Source organism: Mustela erminea, chromosome 20, assembly GCF_009829155.1.
Source record: "Mustela erminea isolate mMusErm1 chromosome 20, mMusErm1.Pri, whole genome shotgun sequence".
Classification (NCBI taxonomy): Eukaryota; Metazoa; Chordata; class Mammalia; order Carnivora; family Mustelidae; genus Mustela; species Mustela erminea.
The window spans coordinates 29,095,894-29,112,473 of NC_045633.1; the positions used below are offsets into that span (position 1 = coordinate 29,095,894).

A 16,580-nucleotide genomic window follows, 5' to 3' on the forward strand; every position below is an offset into this window, starting at 1 on the left:
GGGATCATGACCCAAGCCAAAGTCAGACACTTAATGACTGAGCCCCCCAGGCATCCCTATTGGGATGTCTTTTGATTAATATGCATTTTTGATACATTCTATATAGGTATATACTTCATTTTATACTCTGCACATATTTTCCTCATATACAAATTTTTTTTTTAAAGATTTTATTTATTTATTTATTTGACAGACAGAGATCACAAGTAGATGGAGAGAGAGGCAGGCAGAGAGAGAGAGAGAGGAAGGGAAGCAGGCTCCCTGCTGAGCAGAGAGCCCGATGCGGGACTCGATCCCAGGACCCTGAGACCATGACCTGAGCCGAAGGCAGCGGCTTAACCCACTGAGCCACCCAGGCGCCCCTCCTCATATACAAATTTTTTTAAGGTTTTTTTTTAAAGGTCTTATTTATTTATTTGACAGAGATCACAAGTAGGCAGAGAGGCAGGCAGAGAGAGAGGAGAAAGCAGGCTCCCTGCTAACCAGAGAACCCGATTCAGAGCTCGATCCCAGGACCCTGGGATCATGACCTGAGCTGAAGGCAGAGGCTTTAACCCACTGAGCCACTCAGGCACCCCTACACAAATTTTTTATGTGTGTAAAATACTCATTAGGAAGAGCCTGGCACTTAGTTAGTAAATAGGAACTACTTCTTATAGTTAATAGGTGGAAAGGCAAGAATTGGTAAAGGTCTAACAGTCCACATACACCCATCTTTTTAAAAAGTTGACTTAATTAGTTACGCACTACTAGAAACACCCCCAGAGGAAGTGGAGGGCTCCAGGAGCTCTATTGCCTCCATTTTTCCTTCCTCCTCCCCCTCCCCTCCCCTCCGTAGTCTGCCCCTCCCCTTGTCTGTTCCCCCAGTCATTCAAGGCGAAAACCACCTTGGGTCTAAGACGAACTAAGCCCTAACTGGGCCCTGGAAATTTGGTGGATGCCTCTTTCTTGGACCGAGCCATGCTCACAGACCTCCCCTAATGGCACAGCAACAGGAGGGCTTCTTTTCCATGGTTTCCAGAAACACTGGGCACCGGAGCTGAACAGCGCGCACCAGCCAAGCGCTCATCTCCTCGGTCTCATGGGTGTGTCCCACCAAGACATTTACGCCGATATTTATTTTTACTTTTTTACGTTAGTTCCTGAACCGACCTCAGCAGATAAACACACCAACATGGAACACAATCAACCAAGAATAATGAAGTCAAAGTCAAGGTAAGGGCAATTTCCTTTCTAGTTTGTGGCTCTCAGAAGGAGCTTAAAACCGGATTCCTGGGAGGCTGGCTTGCCGGCGGGTTCCTTCCCACTGGACCCACTGCCGCTCTGGGACCCCGGCTGAGCACTGCAGGGGCCCAAAGAAGCCAGTCTTACGTTGCTGAGAAAGCAGGCGTGGTTGGGACCCTTTCCAAGCAAGGATGGCCCCTACACGGCAGGTGTATCAGCTCGTGCTCCGGCATGAGGCAGGCTGGGTCACGGTGTTTGGCCGGGAACAGTAGGGTAGACAAACCACAAGGCTAATTTCATCCCCCCAAGTTCATCTCAGCCCCTCATTGCTCACTGTTGACTCTAAGTGTCTCTCCTGCGTCACTTCCAGCCCAAGGGGGTCCCGTGTCATCGCTACAGGCATTGTGCCTTCCCAGAACTAGGAAATGAGAACTCAAAGCAGAGAGCTTCCACTGCACAGAGGGAAGGAGACAGACTCCTGGGGGCCGGCAGGGTGGCGGGGACGAGGTCGGCGGTGCTTCTATAAGAGGTGCCTCAAATTATATTCCAACCTCTTACCCCATCACTGCAGACCCACAAGGAAACCACTGCCGCTCACACCGACTATGGTGTAAAAATAGTCCATCAAGTCTATACAACTGTTTAGAAAAAATTTATTTGAACATATGAAAGGAAAATTTAGACCTCAATAAAACAGAGGAGCTCCTGGGCTGGGGCCCCCTGCCCGGTTCCCTGCCCGGCCCGCGCCGGGGCCCAGCTTCGAGCTCACAGAGCTCCCAGGGACCCGTCCCACTCACACGCAGAGACACCAGCGGGACCTGCAAATGCTGCTCATCACAGCCGTGCTCGGGGCAGTATGGGCTCCCCGCGCATCTGAAACGACCCACGGACACCGGCTCCAAGAATGGGCGTCTCCGCAGGACGCCCACACGGCTGGGCGCGCGCTGCGTCCTTCCTTCCACACGTCCCATCCGGACTTGAACGTGACCTGGCAGAAGGCCCCCTGGACTGCAATGCCGCGTAACGCCCGCACCAAGACAGTCCTGCTGGGGATGAGGGGCCACCGGCTGCCCGAAAAGGTCCTCTTCGAGGGGGTGGCTCCCCCTTTCTCTGGAAGGCTTCCTCCGGCCCGGGCGGAAGGCACACTGCCCCTCGGTGGCACCGGGGCCGGCCTAGCGGATGGGCCTGAACGGGAAGGTCATGCCCGACATGAACGTGTGCCCCGGGTGTGCGGGCAGGGCAGGGTGGGCGGCGGGGTGGGCCGGCACGGCCCCGTAGCCCAGCGGGGGCGTGTGGATGTGAGGGTAGAAGCCGGGGGGCAGCGCTGCGTGGGGCGCCTGCTGCACCGGGCCCGAGATCACCAGCTGGAGCAGGCTGTGAAGACAAGAACAGGGGTTAGGGACACGGCGGTCGGGCTGGCCTGTCCCCTCATGGACGCGGCGGCCCCCGGAAGGGGGAGAGGGCCTGGGCACGGTGGTGGCCCCACACACGCACTGGGAGATGCACCAAACGCAGGCACAGCACGTGGAAGTTTCCAGAGGGGGAACATGTCAACTCAGGACAGATGGGGGTGGCTTATGGCTGGGGTAGGGAGTGGGGGTTGGAGCAGAAGGAGGTGACCTGGAGGTGGCCAGATTGAGACCGGCCCGAGACAGAGGAGAGGGGAAGGGCTGGCAGTAGGAAAAGCAGGATCCTGCAGGCGACAATTCAGAGGGAACTGAGGAAACCACAGGGCAGGTGCCCAAGGCGAGGCAGGGACAGGGCTGCAGTCCACGGAAGCTCTGGGCACAGGCTCGGTGTCTGGGGCCTGGACCGGCTCAGGCCCAATCACCTATACTTAAGAGGGTTATGACCAAGGCAGGGCAGCAAGCAGGATGGCAGGCCACAGGGCGCCCAATGTCACTCGTAATGACTGAGTCCCAAATGAATTCCAGGCACAACACATGAACACGGGCCTTTCCGGGGCTCACACGTAAGCAGGGTGTAGGCCCTGCCCTCGGGATGGCCCAGGCCTGGACCCGGCCCTTTCCCAGCTTTAGGGGCCACCCTTCCACTCCCTCTCTGCGGAGCTCCCAACCCTCCTGCTTACCGGCTCCTTCCCTTCCGGGAGAGCCTTCTGCAGTCACTCTCCAGCCCTACGCATCACACCCAGGGTCTCCGCGGGAGGACCCAAGTCACCCCTTTGCCAACTCCCACCCATGACCACCCAAGCCCTAGGTGCCACGTGCCTCCACAGGCCTGTTCTCTGCGCTCCGTGGCTCAGGACACCCATGGCCTCCACCCTCCTCCTGGAATCCCTTTCAGTTTCCAATATTGGTCCCTTCTAAAACTCCCTGAAGAGTTCCCTCTGCCTGGCCCCCTCCTCGCCAATCCCACATTTCCTCCCAGCAAGATCAGCAAAGATTCCTAAGCCTCCCAGCGCCACGCGCTTCGCAGGCCTTAGCGGGCCTACTTCCTGCGGCCAACCCCGAATACCCAATCATGCCCTAATCGGAGAAACTTCTTGGGCCCTCTCCTCTTCAGGACAGAGGCCTCCTTTCCCAGCCCCGCCTCTTCCCTTTCTCCCCTGCAGATGGACAGACTACGCTTGCTCTCCAGCCACAACCCAGGGCCGTGGCTCTGGCTGGCTTCTGTGTCTCTGCAGCGTCTAAGTCACTCTCGCCACAGCACCAAATCTGCCTGCCCGGTCCTGTTCACACCCATCATTCACCCTGAGGACTTCCTCATCCCACCAGGCCACACCTTCCCTGCACACGACCCTGCCTTGTCCAGGAACAACCCCAGGCCACTTTGCCCTGGCCACCGGCCGCCACCTACCTGGAACTCTGGCAGTGGGGGCTAAGTCTTCTGCAGACTGACCCTCACCTCTCCCACCCCTGAAGATAAAGTCTGGTGCTCAGAGCCCACAGGAGGAGCTCAGAAAGTAAACCCAAGGCATGAAGAAAGTTGGTGCCTTCTAGTGGCCTAAAGCTCTTTGGAGCCCCTTTTCTTTTACATTTTTTTAGAAAGATTTTGTTTATTTATTTGACAGAGAGAGAGATTGAGAGCAGAAGCAGGGGCAGCAGCAGAGGGAAAGGGAGAAGCAAGCTTCCGACTGAGCAGGGAGCCTGATGTGGGGCTCGCTCCCAGGACCCTGGGATCATGACCTGAGCCGAAGGCAGAGGTTTAACCAACGAACCACCCAGGCGCCCCCGGAGCACCTTTTCATTTATGTTACCACATATTTTTTTTTTTTAAATAACTCACAGTGAGAAAGTCACTCCAAATAAGCAAACACAGAAACAAATCTAAGAAGCATTACAAAAGCAAAATTTAAGTCATATGCTCGGTTGAATCTGCACACCCTGCCAGAGATAAAAGGGGTTTCAAGAAGTTTCCAGTCTAGGGGTGCCCGGGTGGCTGTCATTAAGCATCCGTCTTTGGCTCAGATCATGATCTCAGGTCCTGGGGCAGAGTCCCGTGTTGGGCTCCCCGATCAGCAGGGAGCCTGCTTCTCCCTCTTCCTCTCCCCCTGCTGTGTTCCCTCTCACTCTCTCTTTCCATCAAATAAACAAATAAAACCTTAAAAAAAAAAAAAAGAAGTTTCCAGTCGATTCAGAAAAAAAATTAACAGAAAAGAGATTACTATCAAAAGTCAAAGAAGTTTTCCAAGTGGCTCTGTGTCCTGTCTTTCCCCGCGTAGCTGCCAGGCTGCCCCTGGGAGGGTGGGTTTTGGGCCATATGACTCAGGATGGGGCCCAGCACAGGCTGTGAAGACGTTTCCCTGGGATTCCAATGGGGGACCCCTGGTCACAATGCTAAGACGAGAAAGGATTTAGACCCTGTCCCTGCTCTAATGGCCTGAAACCCAACACATTAGATAACAGCTGTGCAGAGAGACAGGAAACAGTACGGAGAGATTATTGCAGGAGGAGCACAAAATTGCCAACTCAGTAATGATGTCCTCAGATGCCAGGGGAAAAAGAAAGAAAGGAACATTGTGGGCTCCTAAGGGGCAGGTGGCTCTCTGGGCAAGCTGTCCATTCTGCTGACAAAATATGCCAAGCGGCCCATTCTGTTCCTCCAGGACCCACACACTCTACCCACTTGGTTTCCGCCTCGGCCCAGACACCTGCCAAAGCCGCAAGGCCTTGGCACCAAGATCTCCAACCGCACAGGAGCGCACAGTCCTCGGGCCACGACTACTGTCGCCGTCAGCTTGTGAGCCGGCTCCTGGCCACTCCTCTGGCCCTAGGTGATGCCTGTGGTCAGCCTGTCATCCGTGCTCAGACTCCCAGCCCTGGGCAGCTGTGAGCACCCACCCCACAGGGGGCCTGGCGGGCGGGCTTGCCCTCTGTCCGCTGTCCGAGACCACCGGCCCCGGAGCCCTAGCCGATAAAGGCCAACGCGAGCCTCTGCAGAAAGGAGGATGTTGGTCATCCTACGAACTTCACTCCGTTGGCTTCTGTCCCTGTGCACACCAGGAGGGAGCTGTGTGCTCAGCTACAAGCTCTCCCTCACTTAGTGGCCACAGTTACTCTCTGGAGTGGATACATAATTTCTGTCCCTCAGATGTATCTCTCCTAAGTTACTAAGTATCCCCATGCTTCCCACCGGGGAGGTTGCCTCTGGTATTTTGCTACTGATGATTCTGCATTTGCCTGAAACGTTCTCACACACACAGCTTTTGCTTCTTAGAGTCCGTGAAATTAATCAGAGGAAGGGACATTCCGACGTCATGACAACAGTAAGTGGACCAGCAGCTGCTGCTTCTTAGATACGCAAGAAGACAAGAATGCTGTTCGGAGGGCTTTCTGTGTTTTCACTCTAATCCTCACAAAAATCCTAGCAGGCAGGAGTGGCAGGGGGACAGGAGACAGGAACGATTATTTTCTCGATTTTACAAAGGCAGTGCAAGTCCAGGAAACCGCTCAGGGTCACACAGAGAGCAAGACGCCAGCCTGGACCTCTCCCCAGGAGCCGTGTGACCCCACAGCCCTGCTCTTCCCCCACTATTCGCAGGGCTTCTCCCAAATGATGACAATAAGTGCCACTTACAAACAGGCCAGGAGCTGACACACAGCGCCGCATTTAGTCTTCACTACGACTCTCTGACACAGGCGCATCATCCCCCCAGCTTTACCAGGGAGGAAAGAGAGGCTCCGAGACAGGTGAAGAAATTGCCACAGCCTCGGAGAAAACCAGGGACAATCACACTCAGAAGCCACTCAGTGCTGCCACCCAGCGACAAAGCCTAAAATGACATGCGGTGCCCCTGGGCCATGGTTCTGAGGGGTTTTTTTCCACAGGGCTGCGCCACCCACACTGTCACGGGCCGTGTGCATGCACAAATGTCAAAGTCACCACGAACCACAAATGCTAACTTAGCGAGCGGTCAATGACTCCGACCTGGGTCTGGTTTCTTCCCCGGACCCCTGGACAGGATGGCCACACCTCTTCGATGTACGCTTCACTTGGGCTTTCTCTCCTGTGGGTCATGCTATCTTATCCCCCGTCAGGTCCCGAGGGGGCTCCTGACATACAGAAGCTTCAGACCCTGCAGCCCACTCTCCCCGAGGAGGCCAGGACAAGAGCCCCACCCCACCCCACCCCACCGCAGGCCAATGCCTTCGAGAACACTTACTTATTATGGGGCAGCCTGGAGCACAAAGTTCTCAGGTCATCTGAAATCAAGGAGACACAAAATCAGGAACAGACTGGAGACAACAAGGGGAAACTGTCACTGAGATCTTTTCAAGGATGCTGGCTGGACAGCAGTTGTGTCTTAACTGCAACTTCCTAGCATCGCTTAGAAACTGCGCTCTTTCTTCTTTTGATTCTTGCTTTAACAACTAGGCCCCAGACTGAATACGTGACTCAAGAAGGCGAGCAGGTCTATTGGTCATTTGTCAGGTAGCTGGGAAAGGGCCTGGAGGCAGGGCTCTTGCAGAGTGGATCAGATGCCCCAGGCGCGGTGGGAACCGCACCACAGTGACGCTGCTTGGGGCCAGAGGCAATGCCTGCCAGTGCACAGTCCCTAAACCAGCACAGGTGTTTATCAGACACTGGGAGCCTTCCAGCACTGAAGTATAGGAGAATCACGGACCCAGAAACAGGTGCTGGGGATGCTTCCTGTCCTTGAACCTGGGCACTGTGCTGTATGAAACTTATGCCTCAATAAAAACGGGGCTACAGGAAAAGATAAGGTTCTCTAGGGGTGCCTGGGTGGCTCAGTAGGTTAAAGCCTCTGCCTTCGGCTCAGGTCATGATCTCAGGGTCCTGGGATTGAGCCCCGCATCGGGCTCTCTGCTCAGCAGGAAGCCTGTTTCCCTTCCTCTCTGTCTGTCTGCCTCTCTGCCTACTTGTGATCTCTGTCTGTCAAATGAATAAATAAAATCTTTAAAAAAAGATAAGGTTCTCTACGAGGAAAGAAGGTGACATCCTCACTCTGGAGGAGTCCCCAGTCCTGGGCAAAGCAGCCAGGAGACGCACAGACGTCACGGCCAGCATTCTACCTGGGTCCGCTCTGCGACTTCACCCCAGTCCCCTGTGCTAAGAGGAAAGAGATCGTAAAAAAAAGCAGAGACGAGTTACTCGTCCCGGAACCCGTGCTTTCCTTCAGGAGGGCCCGGGGCCAGGGAGTCACCCACCTCTCGTACACAGCAGCGCCCCGGAGGCCATGGCCACCTGCAGGGCCTGTGCCAGTCGGTCCAGCGAGAGCTCGATCTCCTGGGAGGCGTTCAGGGGGTTCAGTTCATCTGCCAACCTGTTGATCTCCTCTACCAGCGGGACCATGTGGTCAAACAGGATGAGGCCCATGCGGCCGTAGAGATTCTTCTCGGTTAAGTGCACTGGCAACATCATGAGGACCTGCAGGACACTGAGGTGGAGTTTCGAGTACAACAGGTGGGAGTCTCTGTCCATCCCTCCTGAGTCCTTCGTAACCTTGGTCGGGACGTGGCCGTTAGACAGGGAGGGCTTCTTCTTCCTTTTGTAAGCCAGGGGGGCCTTCACGCACCAGCGGATCAACCCAGTGAGCGGGGTGAGCTCTAAAAATCCTATCGGGAGATTGGCCGCAATCGGAGTATTTAAAAAAGTGATGAGAATCAACCTCGGGTCCTCGAAAATCCAGCCGACAATCATTTCAAGCAAGTCCAATGGTGGGATGAGGTCATCTGCCAACAAAGACACTTTAAGTCACATGGGTTTGCAGCCCTGGTGACGCCACTTACCCTAACCCTAACACTTGCGGCGGCTGGGGAGATGGGCCCCCTACCAGCATGGTACCCAGCTCCCGACATTCAGACCATGTGCTGTTTATTTTCTGTCCCCTTTCCGAGAACATCGGCTTCATGAGGGCTGGGACTCCTGTCTTAGTTGGGGATTCTCCCCAGGGCCACGACTGTCTGGCCACAGTAGGGCTTAAAAACATATTTGTTAAATAAACAATTCTCTAGGACTCCACCAAACTTTGAAGTTTGTCCCCTGGGTCAATTTAAATAAATTCCCACACTTTTTATGTCCCAAACTGCCACCACAGCTCAGCCCTTCCCATAGTGTCTGTCCCTCTGCTGGTGTCGCCTCTGTGGCCCAGTGACGGCTGCGGTGGCCTTCATAGAGCAGCTCAGGGTGCGGTCGGATGTTCAGCTGGTGGCCAAGAGCCATCCCAGCCGCAGATGTGGAATCTTTGTCTAAGCAGAGCCTGACCTCCTCTACGTGGCACTTTCTACAAAGCAAGTGTTGCCGTTTTTTGGGGGTCTATGAGCCAGGCACTGGTCTAAATCCTTTCCACAGATCAACTCAATCCACCAACAACCGCCTGTTATCAGAGGCAGGAGGCGCAGTGATATTAAGTCTCTCTCCCAGGACTCGCGAAAAGTGTGTGGTGGGCCCAGACGTGACCCCAGAGGGTCTGGCTCTCGACCGCCCGGCTGCACTGCCCACCCCGGGCCTGGCACACAACGCCCAGAAGGTATCTGTGAGTGTGGGACTGGGTCCCCGCCCTTCTGTCTCTGGGGCGGTGCGGCCCCCAGCTCACGGAGAGCTAAGATGGGTCCCCTTCCGGGATGCCGAGGCCAGAGACAAGCACGAGAGAGGAGTGCAGGGCGAGTGGGACACGTGTGGGCAGAGGATCCTCTTTCTCCAGAGACATGGCTCTTTCCCACTTGAGATCATGTCGACCTCCTGACTGGGAGTTCGACTGTGCCCTGCCCTTCTGCTATAAATGAGGACAACGGTAGGTAACCACTGTCCCCTGTGGTTCTCACTTGGCAAAATAAATGTTGGGGGAGCCCATGTCTGGCCCCTCGAGCCCCCCGGAGAGGTTTGTGCATGAGAAATGCCAGTCTCATACACGCGTCCAGCAGACCACCCTGTCCAGCACCCACCCCCATCTAAGTGGAGGCGTCTCCAAGAGCCCGAAGCTGTGTGTGTCTGGTGCCCAGGGAGCGTGTGACCCAAGTCTCTGCACCATTCAGGTAAGAGGAGGTCCTGTCTCCTGAGGTGAGCTGCTTCTGTCTTGTGGTTTTGAAGGCACAGAGTCCCCAGGAGGGCTCTCCCGTCACCAGAGGCCCCCAAGAGCAGCATTAGTCACCATCCTGACTGCAGAATCCAGCTCCGCCTCTACAGCCCCCACCAGGTGCCTGGTGACCTCCCCACCTCCTAACTCACCAAGCTGGACATGTTAAAGATGCAAAGCTTTTGGTATGTCTGTCATACCTCCATGACGTGGTCATGAAATCACATCCCTGACACATCAGACGGGCAAAGGGGCTTAAGAGAAAAATACCGCGCCTCATCTCCATTCCAGAACACTGGCGGTATGCTCTGAACATGACCGCCTTTTGTGCGCTGTCTAATATGTCCCCAGTGTTAAGGGCAGTTCTGGTCCTTGAAGGTCTGGAATAACCGATGGCTTGGAAATGAAACCGTGGTGCAGTACAGTGGGTTTAAGGAAACCTTTTCTACAGGAAACCAGAGGGCCTGCTACTGTTCCCAGCTAAGAACAGCTCTGAGAAAGCCTTTGCAGGAGAGCGCCAGGGAACGGGCTCACTCTAACAGCAGGGCACCCACCGCTCACAACATCTGCCTCCCAGCCCAGGGGCATGTTGCTGGGACAGAAACAGTTTGAAAGTACTTGTGACTGTGATACACAATTCCGTGTTCGCACTCTGTCCACACAAACGTTCCTAAGAGAACTAAAAAAACTGAACAGCATGGCGGGGAAAGGTAGAAATAAAAGGAGAATCAACCATGATCCCGGAGCTGCTGGACTGAACACAAACGGAAGGGCTGCTGAGGGCTCCCCAGCAGCTGGTTTCGCTATCAGACTGAGATAAGACGCTGTCAACCCCCAAAGCAGAGGAGGAGGAACCTGAAACAGAAGAGTGGGCTTTGAGTCCGACTCTGCAGAAAAAGCGCTCACCGCGGTGAGGCCCGAAACTTCCCCAGGGGCCGCATGGGCCGTGGGGCTCACACGGGCACACAGATGTGAAAGGATGCGCTGTTCCGCAAAGCCCGGTCAATCCATGTTCCCCGGAACCCACCCCTGCGGGAGGCGAGTAAGCAGCAGAGCCTAGTGAACGTAGGCCTGCGACTCCTGCTCTAATTCAGACAGAGCTGGTCAACCTGTACTGGTTTTCTTTATTCAGAGCTGTATAAAGTGATCGGACCAGAGGGCTGTGATGCTCAGGACGGGGACAGGGGGCAGAGGACACGGGCCCCTCCCAGCCGAAGCCAAATGCCATCTGCTGGCTGCCCTGAGGACTTCACCTGGCATCTTCCCAAGAAAGCCTCAAAAACATCACCACGGTGGAAGTGACATGCGTGCCTCCTGGCGCCATATGCCCGGGACACATCATCGCCTAGGCAGGGTTGTTGCCAAAAATGTTGAACTTGAACCCTGCATACGGAAACAGTCTGATCAATCTAAATCGAGAGATACTCTGAAAAACAACAGGCCCGGGCTCTTCAAAAAACATCGATGTCCTAAGAGATTTTTTTTTTAAATGCTTCATCTGTTCAAGACTTAAAAAGATCAGAGGGACATGACAACTCTGTAACGTATGATCCCTGAAGGGATCCTGAGCTCTCCTGACCTTTCGAAGCAAGGGAGGAAAAAGGCTCTAAGAGACATTATTGAGACAATTAAGGAAGCTGAAGACAGGCTATGTAAGAAATAATAGAATTCCCTCGATGTTTAATTTCTCAGGCTCCAAGATAACGGTACCAGGGTTACGTAAGGGAAAGCTCTCGTTCTCGGGGGACAGATACACGCTGAAGTACTTGGTATGTGATGTTGTTAACAAACTCTTGAAAGTTCAGGAAAACCAAATATTCTGGAATGTGTGTGTAAGAGAGGAAGGGCAAGAAAGCCCATGGCACGTGTTAACAGGGGCTGAAATCTAGGTGAGAGTCTCGCAACTTCTAATAGTCTCACTACCTTCCTGAAGTGTTGCTATTTTCCAAAATAAAAACTGAGGGATTAAAAAAAAAAAAAAAAAGAAAATCACGTCTGGGGAGAAAGCCACGTCTTCCCCAGACATCAGACGCCAGCATTTGCAGGCTGCCTGCCACTCGGGACGGTCCCTGAGTCAGCCGAGTGGGAGGCACTAAGGAAAGCTTCCCGCTGGCAAATTCCAGAAGTCCAGGCGGTCCCTTCCTTTCCCTTTCAGCCTAAAAGAAAACACACATTTCAGAGAAAAAACAAAAGGCCAGAGCATCCACCGGGCTTTCCGCCTGGGTGTTCGGTGGGAAGAAGAGTGGCAGTCACCTGAGCGACCTCAGCGGCCTGTTTAGAGTTTACCTGATGACAGGTCATAGAGCGCGGTGACGGAGGTAATGAGCTGGCAGCAGAAGCGAGGGCTGGCGCTGAGGATCTGCTTCAGCGTCTGCACGGATCCCGGCACCAGACAGCAGTAGTCATCCACGAGGGCCCTGGCTAACCTCACGCAGTAGACCACAGGCGTCCTCTGGAAAGAAGCCACAGTGCATGTAACTACAGGCGTCATGAGGTCACGGGTGACAAAGCTGTACGCGTGGAGGAGACCACCAGCGCTGGCGGCACCGCTCCCAACAGGCGAAAAAGATGTTCAGAGTTCACTCGGAAGCCAGGTCGAGGCAAACCCAAGGCCACAGGCCCAATCCACCCTGCCACCTGTTTTTTTGCAAAGCAACTTCTACTGATACATGCATCAGCTTGGCTGTTTGCTGACTGTGTAAGGCTGCTCCCTACCCGGCACGGGCAGAGGGGACTGCTTGTGACGGACTATATGATCCGCAGAACTTAAAGCATGGACCATCCTGCCCTTTACGAGAAAGGCCTGCTGACTTGCTCTGAAGTTCACTTAGGAAAGGTAACTTGCGACTTCAGGTGAGGAAATGACAACTTTTGTGACCCTCCAGGTGAGGCTCCAAAGACAAAAATGAGCAGGTGTTACCACTTTAAAGAGCTCATGGAGAGTCTGGGATTGCCCCTGTGATTCTGGAGCAGCGTGGTCCTACTCTTACAGGTTTCTGTGATACTCTCAAATTCTCTATCAGCACCCTCCGCTGCTTTTTCCCTCCCCCACCCTCATCAGAGGCCAATCTGTAGCTCCTGCCACATTCCACGGCTGCTCAGGACGCTCCAGGTCCAGGGCACCGATGTGGCCTACAGGGAGGTGCAGGGTGGGGAGAACCACAAGGAGAAAGCAAGCCAGATTGTTCCCTCGGGCTGAACTCTGCCCCCACCACCTCAAACCAACCATCCCGCCTTCCCCAATGGGAAGCTGCAGCCCCTCGCCCCAGCGTGGCAAATCTTGGCTCAAATCACTAGGACCCTTTCCTGTCACTGACATCTGCTTTTGCTTTGCCAGAAAGCCAGCGCGACAGCATCAGGAGAAATGAGAAATTACGTGATGAATTAGAAGATGCGAAGCCTGACTTCACTAGGTGATTGATGAAGGGACAGAGGTAACTGTGATATTAAATACAACACACGTGATCGATTCAGATGGCCCAGAAACCAGCCTGGTGACAATTAAGGTACGGATTCCACTGAGACTTACCTGGGTGCCACAGAGAACAGTATATTTTCTTCTAGCCAAATTTTGAGGATAAACAGATTTCAAGGAAAACATCTACATAAACTGGAGAAACAAACCCAACACCAAAGGCTTCAAGTACTTGAGAATGAAGCAGGTTTGTGAAACTGAACATGGTAAATTCTTTTAGCTTAGCTGAGAATCATGTTAATCTCAATTCTGAGTTAACAATTACTCTACGTGGATTATCAATTTTTGAAAGACTCTGAGCAACAAAAGCAAAACAAAATGAATCTTTCAAAATACCATCTAACACCAAATCTATTGATATTGTTTGATATTTAAAAACATTCTAGGGGCGCCTGCGTGGCTCAGTGGGTTAAAGCCTCTGCCTTCAGCTCAGGTCATGATCCCAGGGTCCTAGGATCGAGCCCCGCATCAGGCTCTCTGCTGAGTGGGGAGCCTGCTTCCCCCCTCTCTCTGCCTGTCTCTCTGCCTAGTTGTGATCTCTGTCAAATAAATAAATAAATAATCTTAAAAAAAAAAATTCTAAAAGGCTCATGTGCCACACCCATTAGAAGAGCCGGGATCGGGATGCCTGGGTGGCTCAGTTGGTTGGACGACTGCCTTCGGCTCAGGTCATGATCCCAGAGTCACGGGATCGAGTCCCGCATCGGACTCCCAGCTCCATGGGGAGTCTGCTTCTCCCTCTGACCTTCTCCTCGCTCATGCTCTCTCTCACTGTCTCTCTCTCAAATAAATAAAAATAAAAATAAAATTTTAAAAAAAAAGAGCCAGGATCTTTGTAATGTCACCCTGCAACAAGGTGAAACAATTCACATGCTTACTGACCTGTGTAATTTACTTACTTTAGAAAAAAAAAAATCTATCTTTGAGGCCACATTATGCATAGCTGTTTTCAAAATCCTACCATATCATTTTCAATCAAGGAAAAATGATATTTTGCTTATTCTGGAGATGAAGAACTTTCTTTTTTTCTCTTAAATTCATTTACCATTACAAACAAGTTTTGTTAGGAATGGGTACTACCTGTATCTAACCGTAGGTGTGGAGTATTAGCAGACAGGGCAGTGACACCAAGGAGATAACCCACAGAAAATGCCTCTCCCAAAATCCAATTAAGGGGTACTAAACTCCTCTTCAGAGCCTCTCTGGAGAAGGCTATTTCTCGGGTAGTACCTGGAGCCAGGAAGCCGCACACTCCAACACTGGGATCCGACACACAGCCACAGCCATGGAGACCAGTTTTCCCAACAAGCTCATCCGGCTGTCATCAGCCTTGTTCCCTTGGGGGCTGAAAAGGGACGAGAAAATAATCTGCCGGACAGAGTCCTTGGTTTGCTCCTGGAAATAATTGCACATGATTTCAAGAAGTTGGAGCTCCTGAAGTGAATTCAACCTCTGCAAAAACAAATCCAAGAGAAGCGGTAAGAAACTTAGCTTTAACGTGCGCACTAATCCATACGGTAAGAAAACAGGAAATATCCTATTTTCCCCCTGGGAACTGTTCACCCCTCTAAAGCCTGGGTCCCAGGGGGAAGAACTCTGTTAATCCCGGGAAATGTCAGTATACAGAATTCGACATCCTCCTGGGGCCCTCGGGATGATGACCTACAGCGGTCTGAGACTCGATTACAGGCCTTTAACGTCTCTTCCTGCAGCACCGCCGAGACCGGGCTGTCGCACGCCCGGCAAGCAGGCCCACAGCCGAGCAATGCTCAGGAAGCCAGAGCAGGTGGACTGGGGCTGCTGCGAAGGAGCGCGGCCCGGGGCGAGAACGGCGCCGCCGGTGGGAAGAGGGTCTGTGGTTGGCCAAGGCTTGTCACCGCGAGGGGCGGGAAAGAAGCGGGAGTTTCCTTCTCGCGGCCGCCCGCCGCACCTTGGGCTGCGCGCCGCGCTCCTTGGGCACCTGGAACACGAACTCCTCGAGCAGCTCCACGGGGCCCTTGTCCACGATGGGCAGCGGCGCGCTCTGCAGCTGGCTGCTGAAGTAGATGTCCAGGTGGTACAGCACCTCCTTGGCGGCGCTCAGCGCGTCGCGGCGCAGCAGCGAGTGGCGGATGTCGCTCATGGTGCGGCCGCTGCGGCCCGGGGCGCCCGGAGCGCGTCGGGACTTCCGCCCCGGGCCCCGCGGGCGCGCCCGCCGCCGCCGCCGCCGCCGCCGAGACAAAGAGGCCGCGACCCGGCCTCCGCCCGCCGACCCCGGCGCCCGTCCGCCCGCCGCTCCCGCTCCGGCCCGCTCAGGGGGCCATCGCTGCCGCCGCCGCCGCCGGCCAGCGGGCTCCCGGCTGTGCGAGTGCGGCGCCACCGAGGGCAGCGGGAGCCCGTCGCCGCGGAGCCGAACGGCGGCGGAATGCCGAGCGCGGCGACGGCGGCCCGCAGGGGCCAAGCGCAGGCGGCCGCGAGGGCTGGCTCTCAAGAGGGCGCCACCTGGCGGCGCGGCCCGCCCGCGCGGAGGGAGGCACGCCCCGCCCCACAGGCCCCGCCCCCGGGCTCTGCGACCGCCCCCGGACCTGGGGCCCGGCGCTCGGCGGCGCTGACCTGGGCGGCCGCGCCCACCACTGAACGCTCACTGGGCTTGGCGCTCCACCCGCCCGCGCGCCGGACGTGAAGCTCCGCGGGCTTCCTTTGCGCGGCGCTCTAAGTCCATTGATTGATTTCACCGCGTTTTTCCACCTGTAACAGAGGCGTGGTGGTGCAGGGCCGCGTCAAAGGGTGTGTCTAGTCTGGAACTCTTGGGGCTGCAGTGACAAATGATGCCATCCGACCCCCCGCCTCCCGAGTCCCCCTACTGCCCAATCCCCTCCAGTGCGGCTGGCCATGGGAATCCTAGGTGTCCTGCTCCTGAAAACTCTCCCCTCCCCAAAATCCTCAACACTTTCTCTCTTCTGCATCCATTTTAAAAATAGGGCAGAAAAAACTTGAACATGGCCACTAGAAGCCAGGGCAGGGCAGCCGGGGGACCACAAGTGCAAGATGGGTCCTGTGTAAAAGGCCCATGCCTGCCAAAAAAGGGGCTTGGGTGAGGGTGTTGAGCATGACTAAGGAGATGAAGAGCCAAGTCCTCTCCCTGGGAGAGCTGGAAAGGGCATCACAGAGGTACAGCTGGTACAACCCTACCTCACTGAGACTCTCCTGCACATCAGGGGACACAGTCAAGACCCTTCCTTCGGAAGCCTCGAATCTACAGTGGGAGACCAAGGTTCGCTGGAACCTCTGCGAAGTCATCTTTGATGCCCTTGGCACCAGGACTTGAGATAAACTCCATTCCAACAGGCTGAGGGAACAGAGGATGAACAGGGAAGATTTCTACCACGGGAATCAGCGTGGCAG

The 16,580-nt window shown here is 54.7% G+C and overlaps 1 protein-coding gene across 5 annotated transcripts; it reads right to left on the reverse strand.

Moving 5' to 3' along the window:
- Nucleotides 1–1,857: 1,857 nt before the first annotated feature.
- On the reverse strand, nucleotides 1,858–15,639 carry C20H7orf26 (chromosome 20 C7orf26 homolog). Of its 5 annotated transcripts, none has more exons than XR_004281844.1 (7): nucleotides 15,127–15,639; nucleotides 14,427–14,648; nucleotides 12,008–12,173; nucleotides 7,854–8,378; nucleotides 7,651–7,750; nucleotides 6,848–6,887; nucleotides 2,523–2,598 (listed from the first exon to the last, which is right to left on the reverse strand). XR_004281844.1 is itself a non-coding variant. In XM_032327884.1 (6 exons), exons 1-6 carry the CDS (start codon nucleotides 15,316–15,318, stop codon nucleotides 2,397–2,399), a joined length of 1,317 nt encoding a protein of 438 aa, XP_032183775.1. In that variant the 5' UTR covers nucleotides 15,319–15,637; the 3' UTR covers nucleotides 1,858–2,396. The 5 variants fall into 5 exon arrangements, 3 of the variants coding, with proteins under 3 accessions (XP_032183775.1, XP_032183774.1, XP_032183776.1); XR_004281845.1 differs by having other exon boundaries at nucleotides 7,651–7,755; nucleotides 15,127–15,638; XM_032327884.1 differs by lacking the exon at nucleotides 7,651–7,750 and having other exon boundaries at nucleotides 1,858–2,598; nucleotides 15,157–15,637.
- Between the last annotated feature and the right edge of the window lie 941 nt (nucleotides 15,640–16,580).

What these genes read in the sequence shown, in the direction of transcription:
- C20H7orf26 (XM_032327883.1), bottom strand. Translation starts at nt 15,318, where the DNA reads ATGAGCGACATCCGCCACTCGCTGCTGCGCCGCGACGCGCTGAGCGCC. An exon ending in GCTCTATGACCTGTCATCAG is followed by an intron (nt 8,379 to 12,007) that starts GTAAACTCTAAA and finishes CTTTGTTGGCAG; the next exon opens with ATGACCTCATCCCACCATTG. An exon ending in TCCAGGCTGCCCCATAATAA is followed by an intron (nt 2,599 to 6,847) that starts GTAAGTGTTCTC and finishes TTGTCTTCACAG; the next exon opens with CCTGCTCCAGCTGGTGATCT.